Here is a 17,466-nt window from a genome sequence, read left to right as displayed (position 1 = left end):
TTTGTTAATAATGCATTAAATATAGACAGGTTGAGTAAAAATTATATTCTATATAATACATGGTTGGTGTGGAAAGATATTAAAAAATATTTGAATATACCATCAGTTTTATCCATTCGATCTCCTTTAATTTTAAATCCTGATATTCCTGAACAAATTAAGGGTATTGGCTTTTCAAATTGGGTTTCTGCTGGCATTACCAACTTTTCAGACTTGTGGTCATTAAACACTATAAAATCTTTTTGAACAAATCAGAGATGAATTTAATATTCCTGTTAAGGATTTTTACAAATACCTTCAAATTCGAAATTTTACTTGTACATTGTTAAAAGAAAATAAATTTAGACTCAGTCTGTCCAAGTTGGAATGCACAATGATCTCAGCTGTCTCACTAAAAGGAAAAATCTCAGAGTACTATACAATTCTTTCAAACCATAACACCAGTGCATATGACTTTCTGAAGCCGTTGTGGGAATATGATCTGCGTATAACCTATAATGAAGAAGAATGGTCTGAAATTTGCAAAAAAATATTTCCTAAATGTATACCTATATCAATACATGAACAAAATGATAAATTATTTCATAGATTTTATTATACCCCAGTGCGTCTTCAGAAAATGTTCCCTGACAGCTCTGATCTTTGTTATAAATGTCAAAAATATAAAGGCACTCTAGTACATTTATTCTGGGAATGTGAATATATTCAACAATTTTGGAGAGATGTCCATGCTGTTACCCAACAGATTACGGGAAAAACTTTTGTTATGTCACCATCATTGTATTTGTTAAATCTTTGTCCTGACAAACTTTTTGATAATGTTACTCAGTCTATGTTAATGATTATGATGTCATTGGCAAGAAAATGTGTTCTTTTGAAGTGGGCAACCCCGCATTTACCTACACTGGACTTATGGTTAACTCAGTTATCATCAACCATTCCCTTGGAAAAATTGACTTATGAACGAAATGGCAAACAAGATATGTTCTGGAAAATATGGACACCTGTACACATATATTTAAATATGTAATTTATACATTTATTATTATTATTATTTTTTTATTTTTTTTTCTTAATTTATTTATATATTTTTTAATGTATTTGTTATGGGTGAGTGTTTGACTGTGTGCGTTTATGTGTATGTATGTAAATGTATGTCATTTGTATATATTCATGTAATTATGTTATTTAATTGTTATTATTATTTTCTGGTCAATATTATTATCATTATTATTATTATTATTTATTTATTATTTTTTTTTTTCCTTTTTCTTTTCAGCGTCTGTTAAGGGTGGGGGTGGGTGTGGGGAGGTTGAATTGGGGTTTGGGAATGGGGAGGAGGGGGTTTAAATGTGGCATTTGTACACTTGTATATTTTGTGGCATTTTTGTGTGGCCGTAAGACCACAATATTAAAAAAAAAATCAAAAATTAAATAAAATATATATGAAAAAAAAAAAATATATATGAAGTACCAGTTGTGGTTGGTCCTCAACTCTGGAAAGCTCTGCCCCTCCATGTTTGAACAGCCCCCACAGTGGAGGGGTTTAAGTCTTGTCTTGAGACCCACTTTTACTCTCTGGCTTTTAACACAGTGTGAGTTGTGTGGTCCTCTGTGTTTTTTATTTATTTTATTTATTATTAATGTATTTTCTTTGGTTTTATTTATTTATTGCTATTCTATGATTTTGCTGTTATTTTATTTTACTGTTTTTTTTTATTTATTTTAAGACTAGTATGATTATTTCAGTAGTTTATTTTATCATTTTATTATTGTTGTTATTATTATGTATTTGTGCAGTACTTTGAAAACTGTTTGTTTGTGAAATATGCTACAGAAATAAAGTCGATTGGAATGGAAATATAGTGTAGATTTTTGCCATTTATATCACTTTTAAACTAAATTGTACTTAAAAAGTCATGGTATATTTTATATGAGTATTTATATAAGAGTTGTAGAATGCAAATTTTTCCTTTTTAAATGTCTTATCAAGATTTTTGTGTGAAACATTACAGTCAGAACAGAAAGAATTAAGATTTAAAAGTGCTACAGTTATTTTGTCATGAAGGATCATGTTCTGTGTAGTTCCCTCTGTTTTGCTGTATTGTACTGTATGTTACTGAATATTACTGTAGTACATTTAAAGATACCACATCACAGTACTTCAGTTACATCCAAAGTAACAAACAGAGAAGTGGGAGCGACATGTTCCAGTTTGATCTTGTAAAATTAAGCGCAGCATGTATCAACTGTAAAGAGAAAAGTATTTTCTAAAAACATATATATATATATATATATATATATATATATATATATATATATATATATATATATATATATATATATATATATATATATATATATATATATATATATATATATATATTTTAGGAGAAGCATCAAGTCCAAGTCAAGTTCCAAATCATTGACCTTGAAGTCCATGTTGGGTCCCACTGCTTAGTCCATTTCATCAAGTCAAGTCTCAAGTCAGGTAAAAATAATGACTCAAGTTTGACTCGAGTCCAAGTCACGTTTTGCAAGTTTGAGTTCTTTTTTTAATATATTTTTTTGGTATTAAACAGACAATAAAAAATACATTGGACATAAATTTAGGGAAGAATGAATAAAAAAGACATAAATAAATAAGCAAATAAACACAAATTTTTAAATCTAATTAAGAGAGCCAAAAAAAAAAAGGTTTGATTATTGAGGAGGAATGAGTTATAGATTCAAGTGCACCATTTATAATGAAATGGATAAAATAAAATTATCCAATGAAATGAATTAAGCAGAAAACATTAAAATCATGATATCATTAAAATACATACCATTAAAATAGCGAAAAAGGTCATGTGAGTACACCTGCACGTTATATTAATGCCCTCGATGACTGTCTCGCAGCCATCATTACTCCAATTTGGCATACTTCCTACAAAAACAAAACATATATTGATGGCCATTTTGTGTTTTTTTTTTTCTTAAACCTTTTTTGACAGTAAGTGCTAATGTGTGCATTGTGTCAACATGGTGCTGTAACTCTTAAACATTCCACCCACAGAGATACATGTAAAACACCCCCAGCATGATGGCACCACATGTCCATTATTAATAATATTATTTTCATCATCAGTATCATCAGGAGCAGTGGTGTTGTGGGGATTTTTTAAGTGGGGGTGTGTGATTCGTGACTGAATCAGGGGGACTAAACCAGGACTAAACCAGGACTGAACCAGGATTAAACCAGGACTGAACCAGGACTGAACCAGGATTAAACCAGGACTGAACCAGGACTAAATCATGTCTAAACCAGAACTAAACCAGGACTGAACCAGGACTAAATCAAGTCTAAACCAGGACTATATCAGGACTGAACCAGGACTACACCAGGTCTAAACCAGGACTAAATCAGGATTAAACCAGGTCTAAACCAGAACCAAACCAGGACTGAACCAGGATTAAACCAGGTCTAAACCAGAATTGAACCAGGATTAAACAAGGTCTAAACCAGGACTGAACCAGGATTAAACCAGGATTAACCAGGTTTATACCAGGACTACACCAGGACTGAACCAGTTCTAAACCAAGACTAAAGCAGGACTGAACCAGGATTAAACCAGGTCTAAACCAGGACTAAACCAGGACTACACCAGGACTGAACCAGGAGTAAACTAGGACCGAACCAAAAATAAACCAGGACTAAACCAGGTCTGAACCAGGATTAAACCAGGTCTAAGTGAGGACTACACCTCAAATTGTATTTTTTTTTTTATAGCAGCGATGTGTGAAGTACAGACCATTTATCTTGAAAAGAATACATTAAAATCCCTTTAAGAATGTTGTAGTACCATTGCCGTTCCAAGAGTGACATGTTGGCGTTCCGTTCTGTAAGAATAAAAGATAAACATCATAATATTATCAGAATCCAGCACATTTTATTCCATTTTGCTTTTCAAAACCTACGTAGTGAAAATTCTTAAAGTTGATGTTTATTGTATCAGTCAGGTTTTTGATAACAGCTCCCATCTCAATTGCTATAACTTCGTCGCCCAAGACAGTGCTGTTACACTCATCCTAAAAAGAGCATCATTACAACCAATGAATGAATGAATTGATTGATTAATTAACTGAAAGTACAGATACAGGTGCAAAAGTATTCTCAAGTAAAAGTAAAAGTATTACGTCAAAAATCTACTTAAGTGAAACTACTGAAGTACCTGCTTAAAAATGAAAAATGAAAAACAAATCATTATCCGTTTTTTCATTTTGGTTTTGGAGACAAATAATGAAGAAAACTGTTGTTTTTTTTTCGTTTTCATATTTTGGGTTTTATACTGAAAAACAAATGAATGAATGATCCTCCCATTGGGACATGCCCAGAACACCTCCTGAAGGAGGTACTCAGGAGGCATCCGGAACAGATGCCCAAGCCATCCCAACTGGCTCCTCTCGACATGGAGGAGCAGCGGCTCTACTCCGAGCTCCTCCCATGTGACTGAGCTCCTCACCCTATCTCTAAGGGAGCGCCCAGCCATTCTGCGAAGGAAACTCATTTCGACTGCTTGTATCAGCGATCTCGTCCTTTTGGTCATTATCCAGAGCTCATGACCATAGGTGAGAGTAGGAATGAAGATTGACCGGTAAATCGAGAGCTTCGACTTTTGGCTCAGCTCCCTCTTCACCAAAACGGTCTAATACAGCGACCGCAACACTGCAGACGCTGCACAGATCCACCTGTCAATCTCACGTCCCATCCTCCCCTCACTCGTGAACAAGACCCTGAGATACATGAACTCCTCCACTTGAGACAAGGACTCTCCACCCACCCGGAGAGGGCAAGCCACCTTTTTCCGTTTGAGAACCATGGCCTTGGACTTAGAAGAGCTGATCTTCATCCCAGCCACTTCACACTTGGCTCCTGGTTCGATGAAGCCATCAGGACAACATCGTCTGCAAACAGCAGAGATGAAATCCTGTGGTCCACAAACCGGACCCCCTCCGGCCCCTGACTGAGCCTAGAAATTCTGTCCATAAATACAATGAACAGAACCAGTGACAAAGGGCAGCCCTGGCGGAGTCCAACATGCACCAGGAACAGGACTGACTTACTGCCGGCAATGCGAACACAGCTCCTGCTCTGGTCGTACAGAGACCGGACAGCCCTTAGCAAAGGGCCCCGGACCCCATGCTCCCAGAGCATCCCCCACAGGACACCACGAGGGACACGGTCGAATGCCTTCTCCAGATCCACAAAGCACATGTGGACCGGTTGGGCAAACTCCCATGAACCGTCGAGCACCCAATGGAGAGTGTCTAAAATATACTTAAGTAATGTACAGATACCTAAAAATTGTACTTTTACATTTGTAGTTCCACCGCTGCTGGTCTAATAATAATATTTTAGAGTTTGTTTAGTATTTTCTTACCTTGGCAATATTAAGAAAACGGAAAACTGCAGCAAATGGTTCACTTATATTCAAACTCTTGGCCAGCTCAAAAGCTTCTTTAGACACAGTTACAGATCGAGAAAAATTAGAGAGAATGTTTTTCTCTTCTAGAATCTGAAATACATTAAAACATAAATAGCATGATTATATTTATGATTTTACTCAACATCTTTCCTAGTTCTGCTAAATAAGGGTTTAAACTGTCAGAAAAATGTCATCAAACCAAGTAACAATTAGAAAAACATGAAAATATGCATTTTAAGGTAACTTCTAATAACCTTTACTACATTTACTTATTATTTCTGTACTAGATGTAAAAGTTTCATACTGTACATGCTGATTTAACAAGTACACTGAATTAATATAAGCGATGGATGTGGATTTTAAATACTGTCCATTGCGGGACAGTGCTGCAAGACTTTCTACAACCACAGTGGGTCATTAATAGAACTAATGGAATCTTTTTGATATGTTCCCCTGTACAAGAAACAACAAGCTGTAGTCTTTCAGTTATTCAAACCCAACTATAAACTTAAAACAGTTAACTATACTGAGTAATTACAGATTTGGTGCAGGTTTTGTGTGTGCTGAACAATCGGACATATTTTTGTAATTTACTGGGACAAAAATTACTATTCAAATTTGTCTCTAAAATGGGTTAAAAAAGACTTGGACTCACATTGAAGGTCTCGTTGATTTTGGTGTAGCCGAAGGATACCTCCTCCATGTCCGCGGGGTCCACCTGCTTCATTAAAACTCCAGTGATGCTTGGTCCCATCATCAAGGCAACAGATGACTCACTGATGTTATTCACATAATCAGCGGTGAATAAATTCATCACCTCGCTGTTGAAAATTTTCAAAAGTGAAGTTAGTTTCATAAGTCAAGTATACTGTCTGTGGACAGCTAAACATGTCCAGTTTTACACCCACTTTTAATATTGCCAGCCTTCACAGATATGTTCTAATAAGATAGGTACAGTCTTAAAAACATGAAAAACAGAACTTATTTACTTTAAACGAGTTGCACTGGTCCAAAGTTACACGCTTATTTTATGCCTTCCAAGCATCCTAATTATTTCCTGTGTTGTACTGATGAAATTATAATGGCTCCCAGGGATCAAAGCAGCACTTTTTGAAACTGCATGCGTTTGGTTTAATTTTTGATTGTTTTTATTACACTGAAACACACATAATACATGTGTCCTTACTGCGGGCTTGCATCTTCACAAACCTGATCTTACTTGGCCTGGAGGAGGGGCCTCCACCTGCTTGTCTCCATGGAAATGTTGTCCTTTTGGCAATAATGTTCTAGCCAGACAGGCGCCACCTAATGCCTCGGCTCAATTTCATTTCTTTCCAGCGACTAGGTCAGGAATTGAAAAACACTAGATGGTTTGCAAGAACCCCGGAAGTGCGAATTCGGGCACCAGTCAATCAGCAAAGAGCCATATATTCTGTGTTGGTAACGATTCCCGAGATCGACAATTTAAAGCCGGAACAAAAAGAATGTTTGGGGAATTTTATCAGGGGAAAGACGTTATTGCCCTTCTTCCTACAGGTTTTGGGAAAAGCTTAATGTACCAGTTAGCCCCATGAGCGGCGCATTACATATGTCACGACCAAATAGCAGTGATTGGTAACATTTTTAAAAAGTACCCGGCTACCATCCAGGGAAAGAATCCTAATGCTGAGAGGTCAGACAGTTTCCACGAAGTGAAACCGACTGATGAATCAGGCTAATAATCTTCCACTGTATAACATAAAACTTGTCAATCTCCATGGAGAAAGTTCTGAAGTATGATTTTAACTTCCCATTTGCCAACTCCAGAAGAAAAATGGTAACAATGGAATAATGGTAAATAAAAACTACCTGCTGTGACCACTGCACAGTGCCAGGCTAGCTATAATTACTTATTTCTAACCCATGAATAATAACATATTATAACACACACAGAGAGACACACACACATATATATAATGTGGACTTACTTAGCTAATTCAGGGTCCAGTGGTTTGTCAGTTTCAGTTGGTGGGGCCATAGGCAAATTCAACACTGCTTCAGGTTTTTTTATTGGGTTGTTGCAGTTAAAACAAGCCCGTGTGCTTATGTTCACAATAAATGAGTCGTCAATGTCTGGATCTAAAAAAAGAAACCAGAACAGTTCAAAACTTTTTATACTATTTAATACTATTTGCAGTATCTATTTTCATATTTCTAAAGCCTGCACAGATAACAGTTTTGAATCAAATTAAAACTACACTGAATGAAACAACAACTGTCACAAAGTATTCTGTTTCAAACTACTGAACAAGACATGGTGTGAAATGAGAATATGATATTGATAAACATACAGTTACTTTTGCATAGGCTGGAATTGTAGGCGGCTTTGTCACATTTGAATCCATTTGTTTGAAAATGACATTCTTCTGGGAGTGAGGACAGGGAATTTGTATCTAGACACAAAACACAATACAGTTAAAGTGAATGACAAAAATACAGTTGAATTAGGACTGGAATGTTCTCAACAATATCCATACTGCAGAAATTACTATTCATATTTTAAGAACGTAAATGTTAAGTTATAATACGTTTGATTTTTATTTGCTCACGTATTGTATTAGATTTTAAACTAATAAAATCGTATAAGATTTTAAGCAGAGGTAAAAATGTTCAAATCAAGTACAGCTTTGCTCTGATAACAATTGTAATGCTGGTTTAATCTTAATTAGAAAGACACTGGATATGATGGTCAGGTTGTTTATGTTATAATTTGGTGTTTTCAATGCTCAAATCCAGTTGATTTAAACCTAAAATGCCTCTCTCTGATCTGAATGGTCGCTACCTAAACCCTTGCACCTGCAGCCATCATGCATCAGTGCTAGTGCAGCCTCTGCAGCTCATTGAGTGAATTCTGGAGTTTCTGAGCTTTCACACTTTTGAGGTGTGTGTCCTCTATATGTAGGTTTAGGCACTGGCAACCCAGGTTCACGTGCAATTATAATACAGTGTAAGACCACAGTTTACATCCTGGAAAGTGAGACAAAGCCTGTGCATTTACTCCCAAACTGCATTTAGGGAGTAAGTGTTAAAAATCCCTATAGTCGTCCAGGTAAAATCCATGGCAAAGGAGAAATTCAGTTTGTCACCTGGACAAAAGTTTGTTTGGTCGAATACGTTTCGCAGCTCATCCAAGCTGCTTCTTCAGTTCTGGTCAGGCGCTGGTGGACACTGCCTTATATCTGTCTGCAGAGAGGAGCTAACTACAGTGAAAATACTCTGAAACTAACACACCTACTTGTTTACAGTTTCTGTTAGTTATCTAGGCCTATTGAGCTGCACTGAGTGTGGGGTCTTATAAGCAGAAACATTAAGGGTCATAATGGAGCTTTCACACTTCTGGACATGACCTGGCTACAGCTATTGTTCTCTTGTTTGTTTTGATTTAGGTTTGAGGGTGGAGTTGTAAATAGGAGATAGATGGTGTCTGAGACAATCTGAATTTCTGCTTTGCCATTTAGAAAGTAAGTATGCAGGCTTTGTCTCACTTTCTATGTTCAAGGGAGTAGCCTTGCACCAGTGATGTGCGCATACGTATACCTTTTATTATTTATTATATACAGATCCTGACCAAAAAATCCGAGAATTCATATATTGATTTGGATTTTTTGAACTGACTAACTGAGTGGCTGAAGAAATAGATGACAAAATGATAGGGATGTAACAATATGTAAATCTCACAATACGATATTATCACAATATGCATCTCACGGTTTATTTATTGCGATATTTTGAAGAGGCTAATATAAAGATAGAACAGTTTTCTGATTTTAAAATACCTTGACAAGATTTTGGTGTGAATTATTACCATCATAATCCTGAGAATTCAAGTAAAAAACATATTTCTTCATGTTGTCTGCACTAAAATGAATCATGAGATATGTAGTTCCCTATGTTTATAAGCTGTTGCTACTATAAAACCATGCACTTAAGCAAAGAAACTTGTAATCCGATATATTGTGACAGCCCACGATATTATTGTGAGACTTTGGACGATGTGATGTCACGATATTTCGGTTATTGTTACATCCCTACAAAATAATATTGATTACAGTGAAGACAGTAGTTTTGGTGTATCACATTTTTTCCATCAAAATATTTCCCATACATAAATGAATACATATTGTTCATAAATATTGACACCTTACCAGAGAAATTGACATGGTTACTGCAGTTCTGTCCTCTCAGATGGTAGATAGTCAAATGTTTGCGGGTGAGCTGTTTTGACAGAAGCAGAGAGCCACTGGCATGAACTTCAGGGATTCTCCATTTCACTGTCGGATTAACATTAGATGAAGACACAGAACCAATATACTATGTACAGTTTATGTATGTGTATTTTTATTTTGCTGCACTTACGTTTACATGGGAACGTTTCATGTCGGACGGATATTGTTGAAATTTCTCCTGAAAGTTTAGAATACTTTTATGAACAAATTCAACATGAATTCACTGTGGCTAGGACTTTATATACATGATTTACATAACGTGATTTTTAATAACATGATTTAAAATGTATTTATATAACCTTATTCACTACAACAAACATTACAGAAATATTCAATCATTGCATAAACTTTCTGATGGAGGGTTTGTCAAATGCTCTTCTCCACGGAAATGTTTTGCTTTGTCTGGAATTTTTCACAGCTTGGAGCTAAACCTGACAATTACCTGACAATTACAGGTCAGACCTGTGGAGAGGCGACCCCGCTCACTGTCAGTATGCCTGTTTTTTAGGTATTTTTGAGCTGTAATTGGATGGTAGAGGTGTTTAATGTCATAATGTGGAACATTCAAGGCAGAGCAGTGACATTTCCACAGAGACAAGTGCAAATTACTGCCATGGCTTGTCAAATGAGTTCTCAAAAAATGCAAAACAATAATAACAAGTACAATCGAAGAGAGCAACCTGGTCCTCCATGAGGCATCCGTGGGGTCAGTTCATCACCACAGAAGCATCTTATGACGAGCCCAGCTCATATGACATGATTGTTATATCCACAATGCAATGTGTGTATCTGTACAGTGCCCATGAACATTTGTGTGATATTGGTCACACATGAGAATGTCCGTGCTTACTTTTTCTGAGATTTTGAGACCACTCCCGTTGCTCTAGCTCGATCCTTTGCGGAGTTATGACCAAAAACACATATTTGACCTTGGTTACCTTGACCTTCAAGTGACCTTGACCAGTTTCAACCTGTAACATCCAGTGTACCCAGGTTATGTGTGTGCCAACTTGTGTGATGATTGGGTGAATATTTTAGCCCACAGATGGTGCCGAATTTGTCGAAATTACCTATCCTTTATAATGGCGTGACCTTTCAATTGACCTGTGTGACCTCAAATGACCTCAGATCATCACTAAACTTTTTTTGCAGCATCGAACATGGGAGCTTAACCCACGTACTAAATTTGGTGACAATCGGTCCATAAATGGCGGAATTATCGCAGGTGGACAGACACACACACAGACAGACACACAGGATGAATACAAAACCTGGTCAATTCTTCAGGGACCAGGTAATAATGGATTTATATAGCATCTTTTATGACACCTGAAGTGCTTTACAGTGATTTTTTTATTTTTTATTTTTTTTTTTCTATATTGTTTTCATTTTTATGTCTTTGTTCATTTTCTTGTGTCTTGTGTCTGCCTAAAATTGTAGCTCGGGGAGAAATAAAGTGCCCAAGTTCAAGAAATTCTAAATAAAAAATGAACTGAACTTACCACTGCCATTGCAAAAGGCTAAGGTGGAGTTGTTTGTGATGAACAGGCTTGTAACATTCACCACGACAAAATACATTTCATTGAGGCTCGTGCAGTTTCCGTCCAAAATTTTACCTGGAGAGAAAAACGGCAACATTAAAATACAAATATAAGAGATAAGGAAATTATTTGGACAGAGCTGCTCACACATCACAATATATTACACTTACAAAGAGCAAAAACATAAATGGTAGTATTAATAAATTCTAATAAGTAGCAAAAATAGCAAGAGACCGGTGTCAAATAAGCATAATTATATAAATGTACATGTATAAGTAAAAATAATATAGTAATACAAATAAATTTCAGATATATACAAGAGATCATAAGGAGAAACAGTGCATAAAAGTGAGATGAATGTAGTCCTCTATCTCTCACTTTTTGTTGAGAAGGAGCTCCACTGTCCCTTTAGAAGTAATAGTATTCGTAGGTAGTAGTAGTAGTAGTAGATTAAGTATTTATTATTATGTTTTTGTAGTTTGGAGGATAATGGACTCATTTTGTGGAATGAATACGTGTAGAAACAGTAGTCGTAGTTTTAGAAATAACAGTTGTAGTGGTAATATTGTAGTGTTGACGTATTTGCTGTACTTTTTGTTACTTTAGAAATACTTATAAAGAATACAATTTGGATTGGCAGATTATATAAAGTAAATAAAACGACTCTTGTATCCACATTGCAGACATCTCAATAGTAGAAGTAACTTTTGAAGCAGTAGTAGAGCTGAAGTATATTTCAGTATTTGTCACTTCTGAAGTAATTATGAGGGATAATATTTGGCATGGCGCATTATGTGAAATTAATGAAATTAATGCATGGAGGAGGGTCATTTGCTGATTTTTTTAATTGCAAAGAAACTAGGCAAACAACAAAACAAAAATTTTTAGTTTAAAATATCAAAAATCTTGCAGTTAAAAGTTTTGCAAAATTGGATACATACCCACAGCGCTGCCACTTCCTGGAATAAAAAAAGAAATGTATTTTGTTATGATATACCTGAACATGATATTGGCATTGAAATAAATTAAACGTTAAAAAAATATATAAATAAAATAAAAATAAATAAAATAAATACATAAAAAAAAAAAAACAAAAAAAACATGTAAACTGGTAAAAACAGGTAAAGTAAAAACAGAAAATAATGTACCACCGCTATGGGCACTGGGTGGATCTGTGGATGTGAACAAAATGGTTCATCATTTTCTGCTCTTTCACATGTTACAGATGAAAAAATGTAGCTTTTTTTTTTTCAAATACAGCAGAATTCTCTTTAAACTTGAAACTTTTTCTACTTCTTATAGCTTATACCAAAATCTATAATAGTTAAAACATTAAAAGTTGATCAAAGTAAAAACTTGAAATGACTTATACCAGAGTTGTGAGCTTTGTGAGTCATGTTTGTGGACGACTGAGTTGTTTTCTTGTTCTATTAAAAAGCTACTTCCTCAACATCTCAACATCTGCTTTATTTTTTACATGAAAATGAATTAATTAACTCTTCATCGCTCTTTGAGTCTGTCACAATAAAGCACAAACATTCTTCATAAAGTGAAGATGATGCAGAAGTGTAGATTAAAAACAGAAAATGTCATTCGACTGTTTGTGCTGTATGTTACTGAAACTCTAACAAGACAGAATAGAGGATTGAAATGTGTGAAGTGTTTTTTGTTATTTATGCTATAACTTAAGATTTTTGTGTGTTTTTGTTTATTAATAAATTTTAATAATAATAATGAATCATCTCACTTGAAAATATCTAAAATAAAGACTTTAAATGGCAGATTGGCAGATTATCCACATTGCAGACATCCCAATAGTAGCAGTAATTTTAGCAGTAATAGTAGTTGTAGTAGCAGAGCTGAAGTAAAGTTCAGTATTTGTCACTTCTGAAGTAATTATGAGGGATAATATTTGGCATGGCGCATTATGTGAAATTAATGAAATTAATGCATGGAGGAGGGTCATTTGCTGATTTTTTTAATTGCAAAGAAACTAGGCAAACAACAAAACAAAAATTAGTTTAAAATACCAAAAATCTTGCGGTTAAAAGTTTCACTAAATTAGATACATACTGTCAATGTTGCCACTTTCTGGAATAATGTATTTTGTTATGATATTCCTAAACATGATATTGGCATTGAAATAAATTAAACATAAAAAATATATATATATATATAAACAATAAAAACATTTAAAATTAAAATTAAAACATGTAAACTGGTAAAAACAGGTAAAGTAAAAACAGAAAATTACGTACCACCGCTATGGGCACTGGGTGGATCTGTGGATGTGAACAAAATGGTTCATCATTTTCTGCTCTTTCACACATTACAGATGAAAAAAAATGTAGCATTTCTTTTTCAAATACAGCAGAATTCTCTTTAAACTTGAAACCTTTTCTACCTCTTATAGCTTATATCAAAATCTATAATAGTTAAAACATTAAAAGTTGATCAAAGTAAAAACATAAAATGACTTATACCAGAGCTGTGAGCTTTGTGAGTCATGTTTGTGGACGACTGAGTTGGTTTCTTGTTCTATTAAAAAGCTACTTCCTCAACATCTCAACATCTGCTTTATTTTTTACATGAAAATGAATTAATTAACTCTTCATCGCTCTTTGAGTCTGTCACAATAAAGCACAAACATTCTTCATAAAGTGAAGATGATGCAGAAGTGTAGATTAAAAACAGAAAATGTCATTCGACTGTTTGTGCTGTATGTTACTGAAACTCTAACAAGACAGAATAGAGGATTGAAATGTGTGAAGTGTTTCTGTTATTTATGCTATAACTTAAGATTTTTGTGTGTTTTTGTTTATTAATAAATTTTAATAATAATAATGAATCATCTCACTTGAAAATATCTAAAATAAAGACTTTAAATGGCAGATTGGCAGATTATCCACATTGCAGACATCTCAATAGTAGCAGTAATTTTAGCAGTAATAGTAGTTGTAGTAGCAGAGCTGAAGTAAAGTTCAGTATTTGTCACTTCTGAAGTAATTATGAGGGATAATATTTGGCATGGCGCATTATGTGAAATTAATGAAATTAATGCATGGAGGAGGGTCATTTGCTGATTTTTTTAATTGCAAAGAAACTAGGCAAACAACAAAACAAAAATTAGTTTAAAATATCAAAAATCTTGCAGTTAAAAGTTTTTCAAAATTGGATACATACCATTAGTGCTGCCACTTTCTGGAATAAAAAAAGAAATGTATTTTGTTATGATATACCTGAACATGATATTGGCATTGAAATAAATTAAACGTTAAAAAAATATATAAATAAAATAAATAAATAAAATAAAAATAAAATAAATAAAAACACAAAAAAAAAACATGTAAACTGGTAAAAACAGGTAAAGTAAAAACAGAAAATTATGTACCACCGCTATGGGCACTGGGTGGATCTGTGGATGTGAACAAAATGGTTCATCATTTTCTGCTCTTTCACACCTTACAGATGAAAAAATGTAGCATTTCTTTTTCAAATACAGCAGAAATTCTCTTTAAACTTGAAACTTTTTTTTACTTCTTATAGCTTATATCAAAATCTATAATAGTTAAAACATTAAAAGTTGATCAAAGTAAAAACATAAAATGACTTATACCAGAGCTGTGAGCTTTGTGAGTCATGTTTGTGGACGACTGAGTTGGTTTCTTGTTCTATTAAAAAGCTACTTCCTCAACATCTCAACATCTGCTTTATTTTTACATGAAAATGAATTAATTAACTCTTCATCGCTCTTTGAGTCTGTCACAATAAAGCACAAACATTCTTCATAAAGTGAAGATGATGCAGAAGTGTAGATTAAAAACAGAAAATGTCATTCGACTGTTTGTGCTGTATGTTACTGAAACTCTAACAAGACAGAATAGAGGATTGAAATGTGTGAAGTGTTTCTGTTATTTATGCTATAACTTAAGATTTTTGTGTGTTTTTGTTTATTAATAAATGTTAATAATAATAATAAATCATCTCACTTGAAAATATCTAAAATAAAGACTTTAAATGGCAGATTGGCAGATTATCCACATTGCAGACATCCCAATAGTAGCAGTAATTTTAGCAGTAATAGTAGTTGTAGTAGCAGAGCTGAAGTAAAGTTCAGTATTTGTCACTTCTGAAGTAATTATGAGGGATAATATTTGGCATGGCGCATTATGTGAAATTAATGAAATTAATGCATGGAGGAGGGTCATTTGCTGATTTTTTTAATTGCAAAGAAACTAGGCAAACAACAAAACAAAAATTAGTTTAAAATATCAAAAATCTTGCAGTTAAAAGTTTTGCAAAATTGGATACATACCATTAGTGCTGCCACTTCCTGGAATAAAAAAAGAAATGTATTTTGTTATGATATACCTGAACATGATATTGGCATTGAAATAAATTAAACGTTAAAAAAATATATATAAATAATAAATAAATAAAATAAATATAAAATAAATACAATACATAAAAAAACATGTAAACTGGTAAAAACAGGTAAAGTAAAAACAGAAAATTATGTACCACCGCTATGGGCACTGGGTGGATCTGTGGATGTGAACAAAATGGTTCATCATTTTCTGCTCTTTCACACCTTACAGATGAAAAAATGTAGCTTTTTTTTTTCAAGTACAGCAGAATTCTCTTTAAACTTGAAACTTTTTCTACCTCTTATAGCTTATATCAAAATCTATAATAGTTAAAACATTAAAAGTTGATCAAAGTAAAAACATAAAATGACTTATACCAGAGCTGTGAGCTTTGTGAGTCATGTTTGTGGACGACTGAGTTGTTTTCTTGTTCTATTAAAAAGCTACTTCCTCAACATCTCAACATCTGCTTTATTTTTTACATGAAAATGAATTAATTAACTCTTCATCGCTCTTTGAGTCTGTCACAATAAAGCACAAACATTCTTCATAAAGTGAAGATGATGCAGAAGTGTAGATTAAAAACAGAAAATGTCATTCGACTGTTTGTGCTGTATGTTACTGAAACTCTAACAAGACAGAATAGAGGATTGAAAAGTGTTTCTGTTATTTATACTATAACTCATGATTTTGTGTTTTGTTTATTAATAAATGTTAATAATAATAATAAATCTCACTTGAAAATATCTAGAATATAAAATTGAAATGGACGTTACCACATGTTTAGCCCATAATTTATGGTTAAGCCTAGAGACAGACCAGTATATTGTTTGGTCAGTATATCGGGTCAATATTTACACTTTTTAACATAATGGAAATTGGTCTTAAATCTCCAGCAGAGGCCAATATTTTTGTTCAGGTCAGCCAGCTGTCTATAAGAAAGTATAAAGCTTCATTTGAACACTTTAGTGCAAAGGGGGCACTACACAAAACATAACTCTAAACTGCTCTCTTATCCAGTTTGTAATAAAACAAGGTCATGAATGTAAGATTTAGGTCTGATGCAGTAGTAAAAATCAAGTAAAAAGCGAAAAACAAAACTTGATACTGTCATTTTCACAGCTCATACAACTCACCAAAAGTTTAAAAAAGCACACATTCACTTACCCAAACTCCACAGTAGAAATATGGACATAATCCAAATCATACAGCTTTTGAGTGCCATTTCTCAGTTTTCCTCAAGCATGTCCTTGTTCCTAAATATAAGTCAAATGTTACCATGTGAAAGAACCTTACAAACTCACTAAGCAGAGAACAGAGCTGGATTATAAAAAAGACTCTCTTGTATCGGCTCATCTGTTTTGCATATAGCTGCTCTGGGCCCAAAGTTTGTCTTGCAAATATATTTCTGTAAGCCTGCACCACATGAAAACAAGATGTTGATTAGAGGACAAATTTACATTTGCTAGGAATTACCATCTAATATTACAATATAGTTTTAGTGTTTTATATTTTATTCCTATCAAAAAAGTGAAAACTGCTGAAACTTGTAGCTAATCTATATTTTATTTGAATGAAATATGTTGAGTTTCTGTTTATTTAAAGAGCCTTTGTTACACTATCTTCTTGATCTTTGTTATACTGTATGTTATTTCCTCCTCAAAAACCGACTTGGAATTGTGTTTTGTTTCATTCACACATGTTTAACACACAAACCCTGCATATTTAGTGTTAGAGTTATTAGAGTTATCAACAAAACACAACTCCAGGTATATTTTTGAGGAGGTAACAACATTCTAACATGACTTTAACCTTTAAATAATGA

General features: G+C 33.9%; 1 protein-coding gene across 2 annotated transcripts in view; it reads right to left on the bottom strand.

The window, feature by feature from the left end:
- Positions 1–16,943, bottom strand: part of LOC110156717 (adhesion G-protein coupled receptor G2-like) — a 30,156-nt gene extending 13,213 nt beyond the window's left edge. Inside the window, exons 1-14 of one of the 2 annotated variants that reach the window (XM_055149260.1) lie at positions 16,809–16,943; positions 15,590–15,607; positions 13,533–13,556; positions 12,216–12,233; positions 11,236–11,349; positions 9,864–9,911; positions 9,653–9,778; positions 7,799–7,900; positions 7,436–7,586; positions 6,124–6,289; positions 5,424–5,558; positions 3,961–4,071; positions 3,846–3,882; positions 2,829–2,929 (exon numbers count right to left, since the gene is read on the bottom strand). In XM_055149260.1, the coding sequence (XP_055005235.1) occupies positions 2,829–2,929; positions 3,846–3,882; positions 3,961–4,071; positions 5,424–5,558; positions 6,124–6,289; positions 7,436–7,586; positions 7,799–7,900; positions 9,653–9,778; positions 9,864–9,911; positions 11,236–11,349; positions 12,216–12,233; positions 13,533–13,556; positions 15,590–15,607; positions 16,809–16,866 (1,209 nt within the window). In that variant the 5' untranslated portion in view covers positions 16,867–16,943. Of the gene's footprint in view, positions 1–2,828; positions 2,930–3,845; positions 3,883–3,960; positions 4,072–5,423; positions 5,559–6,123; positions 6,290–7,435; positions 7,587–7,798; positions 7,901–9,652; positions 9,779–9,863; positions 9,912–11,235; positions 11,350–12,215; positions 12,234–12,422; positions 12,447–13,532; positions 13,557–14,457; positions 14,524–15,589; positions 15,608–16,808 lie in introns of those variants that run through there. The other variant, XM_055149261.1, reaches the window with a different exon arrangement.
- Positions 16,944–17,466: the final 523 nt, after the last annotated feature.

The sequence above is a fragment of the Boleophthalmus pectinirostris genome, unplaced genomic scaffold (assembly GCF_026225935.1).
Source record: "Boleophthalmus pectinirostris isolate CB_2022bp ecotype Guang Dong unplaced genomic scaffold, ASM2622593v1 HiC_scaffold_13, whole genome shotgun sequence".
In the NCBI taxonomy this organism is placed as follows: Eukaryota; Metazoa; Chordata; class Actinopteri; order Gobiiformes; family Gobiidae; genus Boleophthalmus; species Boleophthalmus pectinirostris.
The sequence above is the reverse complement of the archived record's forward strand: the minus strand, read 5'-3'. Positions and strand labels throughout refer to the sequence as shown.